The sequence below is a fragment of the Brachyistius frenatus genome, unplaced genomic scaffold (genome assembly GCF_029030835.1).
Source record: "Brachyistius frenatus isolate BFR_SWC_R1_liver_20210118 unplaced genomic scaffold, ASM2903083v1 Contig_5, whole genome shotgun sequence".
NCBI lineage: Eukaryota > Metazoa > Chordata > Actinopteri > Embiotocidae > Brachyistius > Brachyistius frenatus.
Window position 1 is genome coordinate 3,850,703 of NW_027210604.1, and position 15,891 is coordinate 3,866,593.

A 15,891-nucleotide genomic window follows, 5' to 3' on the forward strand; every position below is an offset into this window, starting at 1 on the left:
CCTTTTTAATTCACTCTGTTACACGCGCACACTCAATGCTCACTGACATTTAACATGTGGTCTATGCAAGCTCTGCCCTTTCCCCTGCCTTTTTACTCTTTGAGTAAAAAAAAAAAATGAGGTGTTTAAATAATATATTCAAACAAGGCGGCGCTTTAGGATACAGTTATGGCAGTTATAAAACATATCAAATGTCAAATATATTCTCATTTAAACCACGCTGATAAAACGAGCGTTTCTCTTTTGTCTGCAAGCCATCACGGCCGGTCTCAAACGTTATCAGGAAAAACACCGTTTATTACCTGCTTGAATTTAGAAAAGAAGCTCTGCGAACCCACTCGTTAACAAACTCTGTTTGGAATGAAAGACACTTATGAAATCCTTCTTAGGTCGTTAAAGCTGACCACATGTTCGCGCCACAACATGAATAACACAGGATAAATATGGGCATTCGGTGACCTACATTTTGGAACATTATGACTTTGCTACCGGTGCATGAAAGGTAATAAACAAGACCAGCATTTGGGTATAATGCATGTCAAGCTTTATAAACACGGGCGAACTATTATTTTGTGATGTGAAAGATTGTTTTACGGGGAAAAAAAAAAAAAACTCCCGCAGAGTTGCAATTCTATATGGAAGACATGACACTTGCCGTGTCTTTTATAGTTTAAGAGGGTTGCGTTCATGCCTGTTTTTCCTCCTTCCTTCCCCCGCTGCAGCAGCTATTTATCTTCCAGACAGAGCAATATTTCTTTCAGGTCCTTCACCTTTCCTTTTTGCGTCTATCACATCTGCTATCTCTGCATTGCATCGTGCTGAAACGTCCTCGGAGACAGGAATAAAAATGAGTGATAGAAGTTGCAGAGGATGCTTTTGTGTCTGACTTCATGGTGCAACAACTTATAATTTAAGCGTAGCATCCATTTCCTGCAAACGGATTTTAAATGTCAAATTTTTTCCAGTTTCCATGATGTGGAGCGCTTGCTATGCACCCAGGGAGAGAATGGATGTCTGGCAGCGGTACGTAACTGAACGACACCGCTGCAGTATGCGGTGCCTCTTATTATAGGCATGAACCCTTCTTAAAAAAGTGAACTACGACCTCGGGTGTTTTTCAAAACAAAAGCATCAGCGTTTATGTAATGTTTGCGTGTTTGGCAATAAGAGAAATGAGTGTAGAAAAAGTAATTGCGCAAGATTATTTTCTGTGTCAAAGTGAGTGAGTGCGAGTCGTTGCCCAACCTGAACTCGTTGAGGCCGTCCACCATTCGGCTGTAAGCCAACGCTCTCTGGCTGGCATCAGCTGACCGCCGACTCATCTTCATAGCCTTGAGAGAGGCACAACACGCATACATTTTTAGACATTTGGCACTGAAGCTGTGAAACTAAGGAATTTGTGAGGGAGAAGACAGGGAGGGGCAGAAATGAAACTGGAGGGTAAAACTGGAAGTCATCCAGAGTTATGACAGTGCCAACAACAGACACCAATAAAAAAAAAAAAGGAACCGCAGATATACATGGCACGGCCATTGACCGGTCAACCTGACAGCAGCGTTGCTCATTACAATAGCAGTGGGTGTACGGTTTGCATTTCAGTCCTATTCATATGTCGCTGCTGTAGCACGTAGATTTCACTGGCATGCTTGTCTCCACATTGTCAATCAGGGAAGTGATTACGACTAGAAATGTCAGCCAATTGTGACCTCCCAACAAAAACAAAAAAAAACACCCAAAAAAAGGAAAATAAAACATACACAACACATCAAAACACTGATTATCTAGAACTGCAGTCTTACACATTCATTTACCTGTTCGATGGCGATTTTGAGTTTGTTCATGTGGCTTTCAAACAGAGGGAAGTGGGAGAAAAAGAAATCTTGGAAGCGGCTGTTCTCCTCGGGGTTGGGGGACAACATGAAGATGACCCCGATGGCGATCTTCTTCTTCCGAGTCACGCCGAGGCTCGGACCCCCACTTTCATCAGACATGTTGAAGCTCTCCTCCACCGACCTGATCCGACCAAAAAAAATAAATAAAAATAAGACGGAAGGAAGTGTGTAACAACCTGACACGCGAGTCTGAATCTTAGTTATTACACTAAATAAATCCTGGCATGTTCCAGCAGGTTACCATTAAATATTCTAACATTTACCCGTTTCAACACTAAGGCGCAAAAAAAAAATGCTTGCCTAGTCTCTCTTTTTTTTTTTTTTTTTTTTTTATTGTTGTAGCTGGCAAACGAGATGCTTTGCTGCTGCTGAACCGGAGCGCCTGGGAGACCGGCGCACTCAGAGGCAGACAGCTGGGTTTACAGTGACGGGCCAAAACAGCATCCCGTCCACTCACAGCAGCCCCGTGCGTTTGTGAGCGCAGTTATTAGCACATAGCAGCAGTGTGTGTCATTCCCCCAGCTGCCTGCTGAGATTCTGAGGAAGTTCGAGCAAGATAAACTTTACAAAAGCCAGACGGAGGCCCGGAACAGGGAAGAAAGATGGAGGGGCGCGAGTGATTGGGAGAAACTTTGTGTGTGACTGTCGGGGAAGCCGAGAGGAAAAACTCGTGGATCTGCCTCCCTCTTATAAACGTCATCTTATCTACTCTGTGCGATCACATGGGTGATTTAGAGTTGAAACAATTGATGCATCAGTGAATCAACCAATAAAGAAAATGTATTGGCTAGAAAATGAAAATGAAAATTTTTTAATTTTTTTTAAAAAAAAGCCAAAAGTTTAATGGTTTTAGCTTTTTTTTATTTGTGGGGATTTTCTGAGTTGTGTTTATGTTATTATAAACAAAATATCTCAGGAATGGAAAAATAAGACTTCTGAAGAAATCATTTTGGGTCATTGAAAAATGTGATGGACATTTTCACAATATTCTAACATTTTATCGGCTAATTTTCAATGAATTATTGATGGCGCTGGAGGGGGGGGGTCATCATTTGAAGCCCTAGTGTGTTTCTGCTCTCGTGTTTGCTCTTTTCTATCGCAGGATTATGCAAATGTATTTTTTTTTCTGTTACTTCTCTCCATTTGTTTGCAGTTTGGTCTTTAAACAGGCGTGTTCGCATGCACGACTGCGAGCGTCTCACCATCGGGGGAAGACGCCGTTCTCCAGGCTGGTGGTTTGACTGCGGAGCCACCGGCGCTGGTAGCTGGACGCACAGCTGCTGGTCAACGAGGAGCCGGGAGACGGGAAGGGGGTGATCAACAAGCTGCTCAGAGAAGCTACGAGGACAGACGGAGGAAGGGAGGCGAGAAGAGAAGAGATGAATAGAGAGAACAGTTCCACAAATCAAGAGAGCAGGAATGAGGAGGAGGAGGAGGAGGAGCACAGAAGGGAGCAGGGAACAGACGGAGGGAATGGTGGGTGACAGAAGACTAAAAGGACAAGTGTGAGTCAGACAACTAGTGCGTAGGGTTTCCCACTCTGAACGACTCATCGTTCACACACGCAAAGACAGAATAAATAATGACCAGAATAAAGGACAATACATGTTCTTAAATGAGACCCCAAAAAAAAAAAAAAATAACACGGGGGGGGGGGGGGGGGCAAACAAAGTGCGCACACACACACACACACACACACACACACACACACACACACATAAACAATGTATAAACACACACCCTTCTTTCTTTTTCCTAAACAAAGCCCCTAATTACATTTATAGGAGATCTAGTATCAGCTAAGAGTCACATGCTGCAGTTGTTGGACAACCTGGCTTCACACCAGGATTGGCACGATAATGACAGACAGACACACACACACACACACACACACACACACACACACACACACACACACACACACACACAGACACACACACAGACACATAAAATACAAGCCCTGATCACAAGGTTATTTACAGTCCAGGCAGCAGGCGCTGATCAATGGTCACATGAACAATTTAGACAATGTGTGGTTGGTGTGTGTGTGTGTGTGTGTGTGTGTATATGAAGAGATAAAGAGAAATAACTTCATGAATGAGAATGTGTATGTATCAGGACAAACCTGTGCTGGAGAGTTGTGAAAGGAGAGCATTTAGTAAGAAGAGTGTGGTAGCCCGGAGGAGACTGTTACAGTTGGATATGCATGTATTTGTGTATCCCTGCAGCGGGGAGGTGGAGAAAGTGGAGATGAGAGGACGCGGCTTAAATTAGAAGTTCATTTACTAGTAGCGGGTTTTCGGAGCTGCTATATTTAATTCTGTCCGAGTGACCCGTGTTTGAGCAGAAAGCGCAATTCTCCTCGTACCATTCATGCCAGAGGGACATGGCGGTGTTTGTAGAGGGGGTTGCAGGGGGACAGAAGCCAGTTTCCACCGGGGCAAGGATTCCCAGACCAGAGGCTGAGTAAACACCCAAATACCCTTTTCCACCCTGCATCATTTTCTTTTTGGATCAACGTGCTTTTCGGTGCTGAAGGATTGGCAGAGGTGAGAATTTTCTTTTTAAATCTTTCTTGCTCTGCCTTTCTCACCCCATTCAGCCTCGAGAGGAAGCACCTGTGTGTCATTTCAATGAATGGAAAACCATAAGCATGTGCGTCTTGCACGCCTCATTAGCAAGACTGCACCTTCGGCACCACCTAAAGGTTAAAGTTGCCGGAGTTTTCGCAATCGTTCAAGCTCTTGACCTTCAACAGTGAGGCTGAAGCTGGTCAACCGCTTTGATACAGAAAGCGCTTCAGAAATAGAAATACACTCATTAGCTGCATCCCTCGTGCTTTGGCCCATCAACACTGTACGAGTCAGAGATCAAAAAAACGTTTGTGGGAGCCAGCGATGTGTTTGCGGTGAAGAAGGTGACGCAAACAGAAAGTGTACTTATCCAATCATTTCCTGACACGCTCGCAATGTTTTCTGTCCATTGACAAGAATAAACATAAGCACAATTCAAAGCTCAGCTGTAGGACTGAACGCTGCGTGCGAGTGTAGGTCAATCCAGGCTTTGGCTCCTTGTCTGATTAACCTACCTGACCTGGCGATGCCGCTGTCCCGCTCGTCGTACAGACCTCGGCCAGGCATGTCCATCGGGTGACTGTGGCCTGGAGGGAAAGGAGGAGGGAGGGAGAAGAGGTGAGTACCGGACCGATGTGATTGGCAGCACGGAGCACCAGGCATGCTGAAGACGCTCTTGTCACCACAAAGTCTGAGGCTTGCCGTGCTTCCCCATTGCACAATTGAGAGGCTGATGCATCCATTGTCTGAGCTACAGTCTAAAAAAAAAATGTCAATTGGTCCCCAAAGAATTATAAAAATGCGTTTTACTTCATACAAATGTAAACCAAACCAAAACCAAAGAAGACTGCCTTGCTATTTTTTGGTCAGTGCCTGGATCAAAATTCACAAAGCACCACACAGCAGAAGACAAGATTGAACAGTTTTAAAACTGTCTATCTAAATGAAGCAGTATTCATTCAAAACAGTTTCCCATTAAAGGTGTGAAACCGAAGCAGGTGCTGGACTCATTTCTGCTGGGAAATGGACGCGACTGTTAGCGCACCCTTTTATTTTGTAACTCCAAAAATAGGAAGTGTCACAAGCAAAACAAATAAAGCCGAAAGCACTACTGTTGTAACAGACTGTTGCTCAACAACTCACTCACTGTCAGCGTCAACAACGGCTGCTACAGCTTTGATACATCTTTCTACAACAGACCCTACAGCACGGATGTCACAGAGCCTGTTTGCGTTTCCCCTTTGTCTCGACACTTCCGGGTAGAATAGGATAAATGTCAACGCACAGGGGTGTCCAAAAAAAAAAAAATCATAAATGCAGTATTGTATGCGCGGTTGAATAGAGCATAGGCTAGAAAGCATCTGACTGTCTCCGTGTGTGTTTGTGTTCCTGTGGCACGCTGTGCTTTGTGGCAAATTCCAACATTACATAACTGACAGAGCTACAGATCGTGCCAATGTAAGGATGTCCTAAACAGGATCGTGGGTAGGGACCGTGGTGCAGAGGAGCCGGGAGCCAAATTGAATGCCCGTGTCACAGTTGGTGTCAGTGATAGATGGTTGAGGATTCCCCACTGTTGCTTCCGTTGTCTGCACAACATTTAGGAAGTAGCATTGTGGTTGAAATATTACTTGGACAGGCTGAGAAAAAGTTCCACAGAGAAAGTTGACCAGCAAGTGTGGTTTTTTTTTCTTTCTTTCTTTCTTTCAACAAAGACTTCAAAGACGTTACTTCTCCACGAGCTGCTGTGCTGGAGCTGCCGAGCGGCTGTTTGACTCTGCGGGTGTGAGCAAGGATGCTCGGCAGTTTTCATGTGACTGTTAAAAGGTTTATAAGGAAAATAAAAACTTCATCTCAACAGTCCACTGCATATGAATCCTAAAAGCATTGCCCAAGTGTCACAGGCACTGTCAAAGACAACAAGTGAGTTAAGTATGTGAGTGAATGACACAAAGAGAGGCAGGAGAATAATAATAAATAAATAAATAAAACACATAATAATACTACAGCCACCGTCACCAGAGAAGCCCCATGCATTTCTACATGCATAATACACCAGCAAGCCTGGGTCAGATACTACTGAGAGATATATTTATGAATACTTTACAGGTGAAGTTTTCTTTTTGAGACTGCCAATAGCAAAACAAAGGAAAGGAAGATTTCTGAAGCCATATGTATTCACTCCATGATTTAGTAAGTGGTAGTTAACGTAGTTTAGGCCCACTGAAAATATTAAGTGAACCAGCATGACAATTAAAAGGCACATTTGCACAGTCATTTGGTGCCACCTGTATATGACTCCAAATGTTCCGAGCTGCTCAAATGGACTCTTTTAAAATAAAATATGATCTTGTTCTTGAAGAATATCAAACAAAATATTTCTGATGGAAACCCACGTCAAAGATTTATTCCTGCAGCTACTATCTGACCCAAGTTTATTTGCAGATGTGCTCTGCTGTTGCATGCTATGACTGCTGCTACCGCATCCAGTGCAAGAATCACCACAACGGCATGCAGCCACCTAGAGTCACGTCCCGTACAACCACTACGTCTACAGCCTACACACACACACACACACACGCATGCAACTGGCACTTAGCAACCACGGCCAGTTTTAAGCGCCAACCTGAAAAGAAAGAGGCGCTCTTGATGAGGCGCAGAGGGCCCTGTTCAGAGAAGGCCCGTCGAGGGCTGCAGAGCTGAGAAAATCCTGCGCAGCACAAACAAAAACATGGAAAAGAGGAACGGGAGGAAGAGGGAAAAGAGACAAAAACAAAACATGAACCATGATTAGTGAATGAGTAAGGAGGGAAGGTGGCTCTCCCTCCTTTTTTCCGTCCAGCTAGTTAGTTACAGGAGATTTTTAGTCTGGAATGAAATAATGACCGTCGTCTGTAGGTCAGACAGACAAACAAGAAAGCTGGTATCACTCACAGAAAACACGTGTAACCAATAAAGATCAAAATTATTATTATTATTATTATACATAAATTATGACAGGTTTGCAGCTATGATGTGTTAAACTAGATTCTTTTTTTGTCTTTTCTGTGAGGATGAAACAGAAAATACACACAGGGATAGAATTTGCCAACATTTCTTTGTTATTTAATTTTTGTTGTATTTGTTATACTGATCTTTGTAGTAGCAGTATTTTATTATCTATCTGACTAAAAGTCGGTCTGTAGAAACAGTATCTTTCCCCTCAAAAACTGAGTACAAGTACAGTCATCATGAGGTGCAAGGAAGCCCCAAAGGCACCCTGGCGAATACTGCCAGAAGTGTGATCGGATAATAAATACTGCTAATTTGCCAAGAAATTTCATGCCCTCCAGGCAAATTTGAAAGTTTTCCAACTGTTCAGGAGTTTAGTGTAGCGGAACAGGAGCGGCGAGCTGTTGGCAGAGTCTGTCCAGCATAGTTTGTACTCAAACAGGAATATTAAAGGGTCTTAATGTGAGAAACAACATCTGCTACAACTCTGCTGATCAACCAAGCCCTTCAATTACATAATTAACTAAAAATTTGAGTTGCAGTTGGTCTGAAGCTGTAACAACGTTGAACATTTAAATGGGTGAGTATTCCTTTGAAAATAATCTTGTTTGTGTAACTGAACATGTGGTCGTACATGCTCAACAAGTCCTTTCAAGAAGAAGGCAACTGCAGTGTCTAAAATGAAAATTTAAAAAAAAAAACATCTACTTTCAATTTCAAATTAAAACGGAAAGGAAACAAGGTGTCTTGTACTACACTGGGTTGCTATGGTTACCTATGTTCCCGAGTAGACTATTGGGTCCAGTGTTTTGTTCAGGCCTCAGGGTGTTGCTTTCCTGTCCAATGAACTCCAGGCTGTCCTGTAACCTGTGAGGGATGAAACAGAAAGCCACCAACAGAAATCCGGAGGGTTAATGAGGGGATGATTATATAACGTGTAAACACAACACTTTACACTGCACATGCAAGAGCATATATAGGAAAAGTGTTTAAATACAGAAGGGGCGGAAAACAGACGGACTTCATCGGACGTAAACAAAAAAAGAATATAGATCCTAACTGAGGTAGATGGGAGGAGGAGAGAGAGAGAGAGAGAGAAAGAAGAGCTGATAGCATATCTGCAGCTGTTGACTTATGGAATCGGCTGCCAAAGGAATACGAGCGAGACGTGTGACTGTGTGTGATGATAAGCACGTAAATGCTTACGTGTTGAGGCTGCCGTACACGCTGCCTCCCGTCCTGGCGGTGAAGACCTTACTCAGCATCAGCTGAGGCGGCGATCTGATATGACGGCAGCAGAGGGACAAAGATCGTCAGCACGTGTGCTTAGATTGGGTGCACGCTTGCGTCGTTCACGTCGAACTCCAATCGTCTCTTTTTCTACCTGATCAGTTCACAACTTCTTAGTTTATTTGTTTAGTCGTGAAAATCGGAATTAGCACTGGATAGCAAAACAAATTTAAAAAAAATAAAAAATAATGTACAATCCAGCCCTAAAAGCAATAAAAAAAAATTAAAAAAATGTCAAAGCAACAGATTTGATGTCTTCTTACAAAATAGCAAACAATCAAAAATGTGTTTCTATTTTAGGTCATAATCTGTCCTGAGGAGAGAAGCCATTTATTTTTCCTACCGTCCTCATTCTTCCTACCTGATCTGGTGGATTTTGAGCGTTGAGCCTTTGTAGCTCATGGCCACTGAACCAAACATCATTTCCCCGAGCATCACCACATCGGACGAACACCTCGAACCCTAGAGAGGAGCGCAGGTGTTGTTACCTTGAAAAAAACACTGAACTAATGAGTGTCCCTTACGTACCTAAAAGTATACACAGGTCGACCTATCTGGGTGTGTTGTGTGTGTATAGCTGCTTATGCAGCCATGCTGTGAGAGTATGGGCATGCTTACGCATAACTGCAGAGCAGTAAATACAATTTTCAGTCCACGTGCTTTACCTGGAAGCGGATGCCCTGCTCCTTGGTTTCCTTGGTTTCAGAGGTGCAGGAGGAGGAGCTGTCCAGGGAACTGCTGCTGCCTCCTGTAGGACGGAGCTGGCAGCATTTCCCGAACATCTTCACCTGGCCCTCCGTGCTCTGTGGGGTAAGAACACTATTTTAATATTACAGGCCACAACACAAGCTCATTAACTCCGCAGACTACACAAATCCCACTATTTTTTTTTTCCGCTGCTATTTTTCTTTTAAATAAAAACAAAGGAGTAACACAGTAGCAAAAGGAATGTGCAACACTTAACATTGCATGAATGCAAATGAGCTTGCAACCCTGAGATGGAGGTATCAGGACAGATGCAGATATTTAAGTACTTGGCTCTTAAAAGGTTCGAGCCCATTGATGTGGCAACGGCTTAAAGATGTGGGAATAGATAGCAAAGTCAAAAGGATTCTAATTGTAGGGTTATTCTAGTTTGGAGCCCTCTGCTAACATATATATGCCCAGACCATTTTGGACTAAAATGCAAAAAGGTCACCGACCAATCTGAAGTAAACCTTTAAATGGAAAAACATAAATGAATTCAAACTGTGTTGGTCAAAAGCCATAGAAACCCAATCCAGCAGGCACTTGTGTCAACAGCTAACTAAAAGCAATGTGAGCTCAATCAGCCTGTGTCATGTGCCTTCTTAACTTGGCAGTCTATTCAAGAGGAATGCATTTGGGAGGGGAAGAGTGGGGCGGGCGGGCGTGGGAGTGTGTGTGTGTGTGTGTGTGTGTGTGTGTGTGTGTGTGTGTGTGTGTGTGTGTGTGTGTGTGTGTGTGTGTGTGTGTGTGTGTGCGCGCGTGGGTGTGTGCGTGTGGGTGCGTGTGCTTTTCAGCAAGGCTCTGGTAACGGCTCACTTGAAACCACTGTTGCTTTCAATGTAAAAGGGAGGAAGAACGAGACGAGACGAGACAAGGAAACGCAGAAAAAAAAGAAAGAAAAATGTCGTTTTTGATTGATTATGTTGCACACGAATACAGACTGCACATTTTCAGTTTTCTCTTATTTTTATGGGTGATTTTGTAGCAGGATACACGCTGTGTTTGAGTACGCTCATGGGTGTGTGTGTGTGTGTGTGTGTGTGTGTGTGTGTGTGTGTGTGTGTGTGTGTGTGTGTGTGTGTGTGTGTGTGTGTGTGTGTGTGTGTGTCCGCTGCAGTGCAGTGTGAGGTATGTACACAGAGTCCAGCAGCATGTGACTGCCAGTCATATGACTCTTTAGAGAACTCGTGACTGAGCAGCACTGCAATCATTCCCTCCCTTTCTCTCGTTCTCTCGTTCACCCTACCCTCCCTCCTTTCCTCCCCCCTCCGCTCCCCTGCCCTCCCTCCACCACTCCAATTTCATCCCTCTCTAATTCCTGCAGCTTTCTCTCTCTTAAATGCAACCATTTCTTTTCAGGACAACTTCTCTTCCTTTTTAGCGCTCCGTTTCCAACCTTTTTTCTTTTCTTTTTTTTTTTTTCTTTCTCTATCCCAACCTCTTCCGCTCCCTTTTCTTCTCTCCGTCAGCACCGACTCTTGACTTATCCCATCTACCTCTCCTCGTGTATTTCTCGCCATATTTCTCGATTCCTCATTTTCTTTGTCCCTCTGAGCTTTGCATGTTCAGGCTGTTGATCTTTCTCAAATAAATTCCTCTGAGTGGACAAAAGCAGTCATCATGTGAGGAGCTGGCAAAGCCCTAACAATGCAGAATGCACCAAAAATACTGACATAAGCCGAGCCAACACTCGCGCACTCGCTGCACTGACCCCTCTAACTGCATTTTCCTATGCACCCTCTTACGCTGCTGTGTAAGACACACACACACACACACCGCATAACTATTGTTATTGATGATCAATATGTGGAACCAGTGCAATCCAAATGTGTTGCTTTTAATAAACCAAAGGAATGAGTTGAGAAAGTTGAGCCAACAGACAATGTCCTGATTTCAATGTCAGGGTGACACACAAGTCAGAAGGAGGCGACCGTGTGACAGCCGGGTTATGGACACGAGAATGAGACGGGGGGAACTGGCAGGCGGGAGAAGGTGAGGCAATACAGAGAGCAGACAGGAAAAAACACCTGGGCAGTAGAAAGAGAGTGCAAAGAGACACGTGAAATACACTATACATCAAGACGGAGAGGCACGATGAGAGAAAATGACTGGCAGGAGGAGGAACAGGGTCGTGCAGAGCGAGGAGAAACTGAGAGACAGCAACAGAGGGGCCAGAGGATGGTAGGAAAAAAGACTGGAGCCAAAAGAAAGAGAGCTGAGGTGGAGAGGGGATCCATGTAGGTAAAGAGAGATTTAGCACGAGGCGGTTGAGAAACCGTCTAAGTGAAGAAAGTTTGAGAGCGATTTTTCAAACCGACACCAAGATAATCAGATCAATTTAAAGCAGCAGAGGACAGTAATCAGGATATTACAGAGGGACAGATTAAAAGAGAGGCAGACAGACTGACGGGCAGGAAGCACATTTTAGAGAACGTTAATACAGATAAAGTGAGTGGAAAATTTTTGGGAGGTTGAAACCAAACCGGAGACAGATGAAGTCAGACGAGAGGCAGAAAGAGAGAGACAGAGAGAGAGAGAGAGAGAGAGAGAACAAGAAAGACAGACAGTGAGTGACACGGCTGTCATGCGAGGATGAAAGAATGCTGCTTACACATGGGCTGTCAGCTGAGGCTATTATTATTATTGGAGATAAGAGCACCAGAACAAACCGGTTGGGGTCAGACAGGAACACGCAGCAGTGTTAGGAAAATATTCGCCGTGTTATTCAAAATTAAAACAAAAAGGAGTGGTGACCATTTGCTGGGGGGGGAAAAAAAAAAAAAAAAAAAAATCAGCATGGCAGGTACATTACGGGAGAGGTCACGTACACACAGACGCAAAAGTTGGTGGTTACAAGACACGGATGACATATCTGAGAGCCAGTTTCACATCGCCCTGATAAAGACATGCTACGCTGTGATGAAACCGATTTTTATCACCGTCATCTGACTCGGTGAGATGGGTGCGCTGACATTTGACCGTCTCGTGCCCTCACTGACTCGACACCACACCAGAAGACTACTCGCTGGATGTATTGCTAGAATTTTAAGGTCACGTTTGCCTTCGGGACATCCTTGCCCTGGAAAAATGATCGTAAAACTTCGATTGCTTAAAATGAACCTTTAGATAACAAGAATTCCGTCACAACATTGGAAATTGTAGGAATGAATCGGAAAAAAAAGAAAAAAAAGCAACATTTCAATCCGTCCGTCTCAAATGGGAGACAACAACAACAAAATCTTAGTTATACACACACACACACACACAAAACAGACCCACAAACAGGACTTGCTAACAGTGGAACCAGATGCACTCCCTGCCTTTAACACTGGAAACCCTCAGGTGCTGTTCACTGAAGGGCGCCGACTTGTCCTGTAGGTTAAGGTGCGGCTCGCGTCCTCTGAACTTCGTGAATCAGGCACATGACTTGCTCGCATGTCACGCCTGTTGCGACTGTTGCTCTGTTTGTGCGCGTGTCCGCCTCTCCGCTTATCTATTCTGGCCGTCTGTGATTTCTGAAGGTCAAAGTTTCTGCACGTCAGAAAATGCCAAACGCAAGACATTAAAGCTTAAATGTTACCTGCCCTTGGAACTGAACAAAAAAAAAAAAGAAACAACGGTGTCTGTAACTAAATAGATGGAAACAGACACGTAGCTACAGAGTGCAACACATTTTCACATCATATTTCTATTTTTAAAAGGACTTCTTTAAAGTTTCAGACTTATTAATAAGACGTACAGCTACACCGAGGCATCGGTTGTCTGTTGGAAGTACAACACCTGAAGGGTTTTATTTTCAGCACACACACACACACACACACACACACACACACACACACACAACAAACATGTGACTCACGGTAATGGGGGTTTCCTCCGTGCCCCTTTTTTTGGCATTGGAGTCGAAGAGGACATTTCTGCCGCGCCTCTCGCAGTCCTGGTACACTATCAGCCTGATCTGGCCCGGATCCAGCTGGGGAAGTGGCCAGCTAAATGGAAGGGTGGATGGACAGGAGGGAGAGAAGAGAGGAAATTAGGGCATTGGTACAAATAAAGTGATAAAGCAGCACTGATCAGAAACTTAACCAATAGGAGGAGAATTTTTTTTTTTTTTTTTTTTTTAAATGAAGAAACTGGGGCTTGGCAAAATGGCCAAAATCAAATGTCATATTTTTTTTTTTTTTTACCAAATACCTCAATATCTATATTGCAACAGCACTGTAGGGATGACTGTTGGTGCGTTCAACAAACTATTTACGCAGTCCCCGACACCTTTACACCAACTTTTGCGCAAGATCTGTTCAGCTCCTCTTTAAGGCCGATACTTTGCGTAGGCAACTCATTTCATTGTGCAGCATATTAAAGTCGCGTCCGCAAGGTGTCTGCCAGACATCCATACGAGCAGAACACTGGGAAGGCTCCCGGGCATGAGGGAAAATGTAAATATGACGCACATGCAAGCTTGTAATAAACACCGTTTAAGCGGTCACTTGTCCCAGTGGGCATGGCACAGTCAGCGGAGTCCATGCCACAGCTGCCATTCATCCATCTCATAACTAAACAGTGCGTGCGTGCGTGCGTGTGTGTGTGCGTGTGTGCGTGTGCGCCTTAAGCGGACCATGACAAAACTACAACCCACCCACCACTACAGATTTACAACATAACATGCAAACACTCACTCAGCCGCTTTAAAATGAAGAACTCAACAATACCTTGTATTTACTGATCTGAATATGTTTGCCTGTGTTTAACGTTTCGTGGTTTGCCGCTCTTCCCCGTTTAAGCCACACAAGCGTCTCAGCCAGCATAACAGGCCTGCAACAGTACTGGGTGAGATGAGTCGTCTTTAATACTTCGTTGTTATTTGTTCATTACTGACAGATTAGACCATTTTTAAGTAACACAATTTCTTAAAAATAATTATGAAATACAACTTCATTGACCCCCAAATTTTTAGCTGGCACTTTGATAAAAGCTTTTCCTGGCAACCTCAGCTCCGGGGCTGCTGCTAACTAAACCCGTGCTTTCTTTTAGCTCATGTCATTAATGATGGCCATCTCGGGTAATATTGTGAAGGATGTCGTTGCATATTTACACCTCAGCGTGGGAACTAGCGGGCCGTCATTGAACTCTGGGAGTCCCCTTTGCTTTTGTGGAAACTCTGTCCCCTTGGTTGATTTAGTAGGGGCAATAAAGATGACAGAAGATTGGACTGCACGTATGACACAGGAGTTCTTGTCTGATCCGACAGATAAGATGGGTCAGGCAGATGGACACGGTGCTAAATATAGCCTTTTATTGGGGAGCAGGGAGTGTCCCTAAACACAAGTGTTTATAGTAAATGGGTTGGCGGGGAGGGGCGCAAGAGGAACAGTTAAGTCCGTTTGACTCTCCGGGCAAAACAGCGCACGCGCGAGCCCCTATTCAAAAGCAGCATTTTAAAATGCTGTTCGAGGAGCCTCGAAAGGGCGGGGAATACCCGGGTGGATGTATGGTTGCATGCACGAGTGAGCAGGGCAATGTGTATCACCCCCCCCCCCTCCCTCCCTCCCACGCATGTGAGCTTCTATTTACCAAACACCGGTGTCAAAGAGCGACCAGCATTCTTGGGAGGCAAAATGAGTCAGTCCTGCAGGGGGGAACGGGGGTGGGGGGGTGGGGGGAGTCATGTGCTGCCGCCTTCGCGTTAAGTTGTCAAACCAAAGCCACTTGGTGCTCCGAGAGGAAGAAATTCAGGAGTAACGTTTCGGGGGCTCATAAGAGCAACGTTGTACAAGGACTTGTTTCACTATTTCTACATCTTCCGGCATTCATTCCCTGGAACTCACTTTGTTTCTACTTGCCGAACGCGCTGCCTCCCAATATGGAGCACAACCACCATCAGTTTAAATTAGGCTTAATTCTTAATTGTTTTTAAACGTCCTTTTTCTTTTGCCTCATGTTTTGAGTGTTTTATGTGAAGCACTTTTGAATTGCCTTCTTGTTGAAATGCGCTATACAGATCAACTCGCCTTGCCTCGCCTTTACGCGCAGTCCACAGAGGAAGACGCATTTCACTGTGTTTGAGCCCTTGTCTTATGTTATCCGGTTGCTTTAAGTTTATCATTGTTTGTCAAATAGAAAGCCAGTCTTTGAAGTGTCCGATTAAAAAGTACAGATAAATTGGATTTAAAAAAAAAAAAAAAAAAAAAGTACCAACCTAGCCTTGGGTAATCTGGCACTGGGAGTGCAAACACTTCCAGAGTGGATTGACATTAGAGGCCGACCGCGGCTAAAACATTAAAACACAAAACACAAACAGGAAATGATAAACTACGACCAACAAGTGGCTTTTGGCATATATATATATATATATATATATATATATATATATATATATATATAAAAAGAGGAGGTGC

At 44.1% G+C, this 15,891-nt stretch overlaps 1 protein-coding gene across 1 annotated transcript in view; it reads right to left on the reverse strand.

Moving 5' to 3' along the window:
* The window catches only part of fnip1 (folliculin interacting protein 1), a 39,101-nt gene that overhangs the window by 12,315 nt on the left and 10,895 nt on the right, over positions 1–15,891 (reverse strand). The window contains 10 exon segments of the mRNA XM_069717218.1: positions 1,246–1,331; positions 1,812–2,013; positions 3,095–3,230; positions 4,981–5,052; positions 7,092–7,175; positions 8,232–8,323; positions 8,663–8,737; positions 9,108–9,208; positions 9,412–9,549; positions 13,353–13,482. Coding sequence (XP_069573319.1) covers positions 1,246–1,331; positions 1,812–2,013; positions 3,095–3,230; positions 4,981–5,052; positions 7,092–7,175; positions 8,232–8,323; positions 8,663–8,737; positions 9,108–9,208; positions 9,412–9,549; positions 13,353–13,482 — 1,116 coding nt within the window.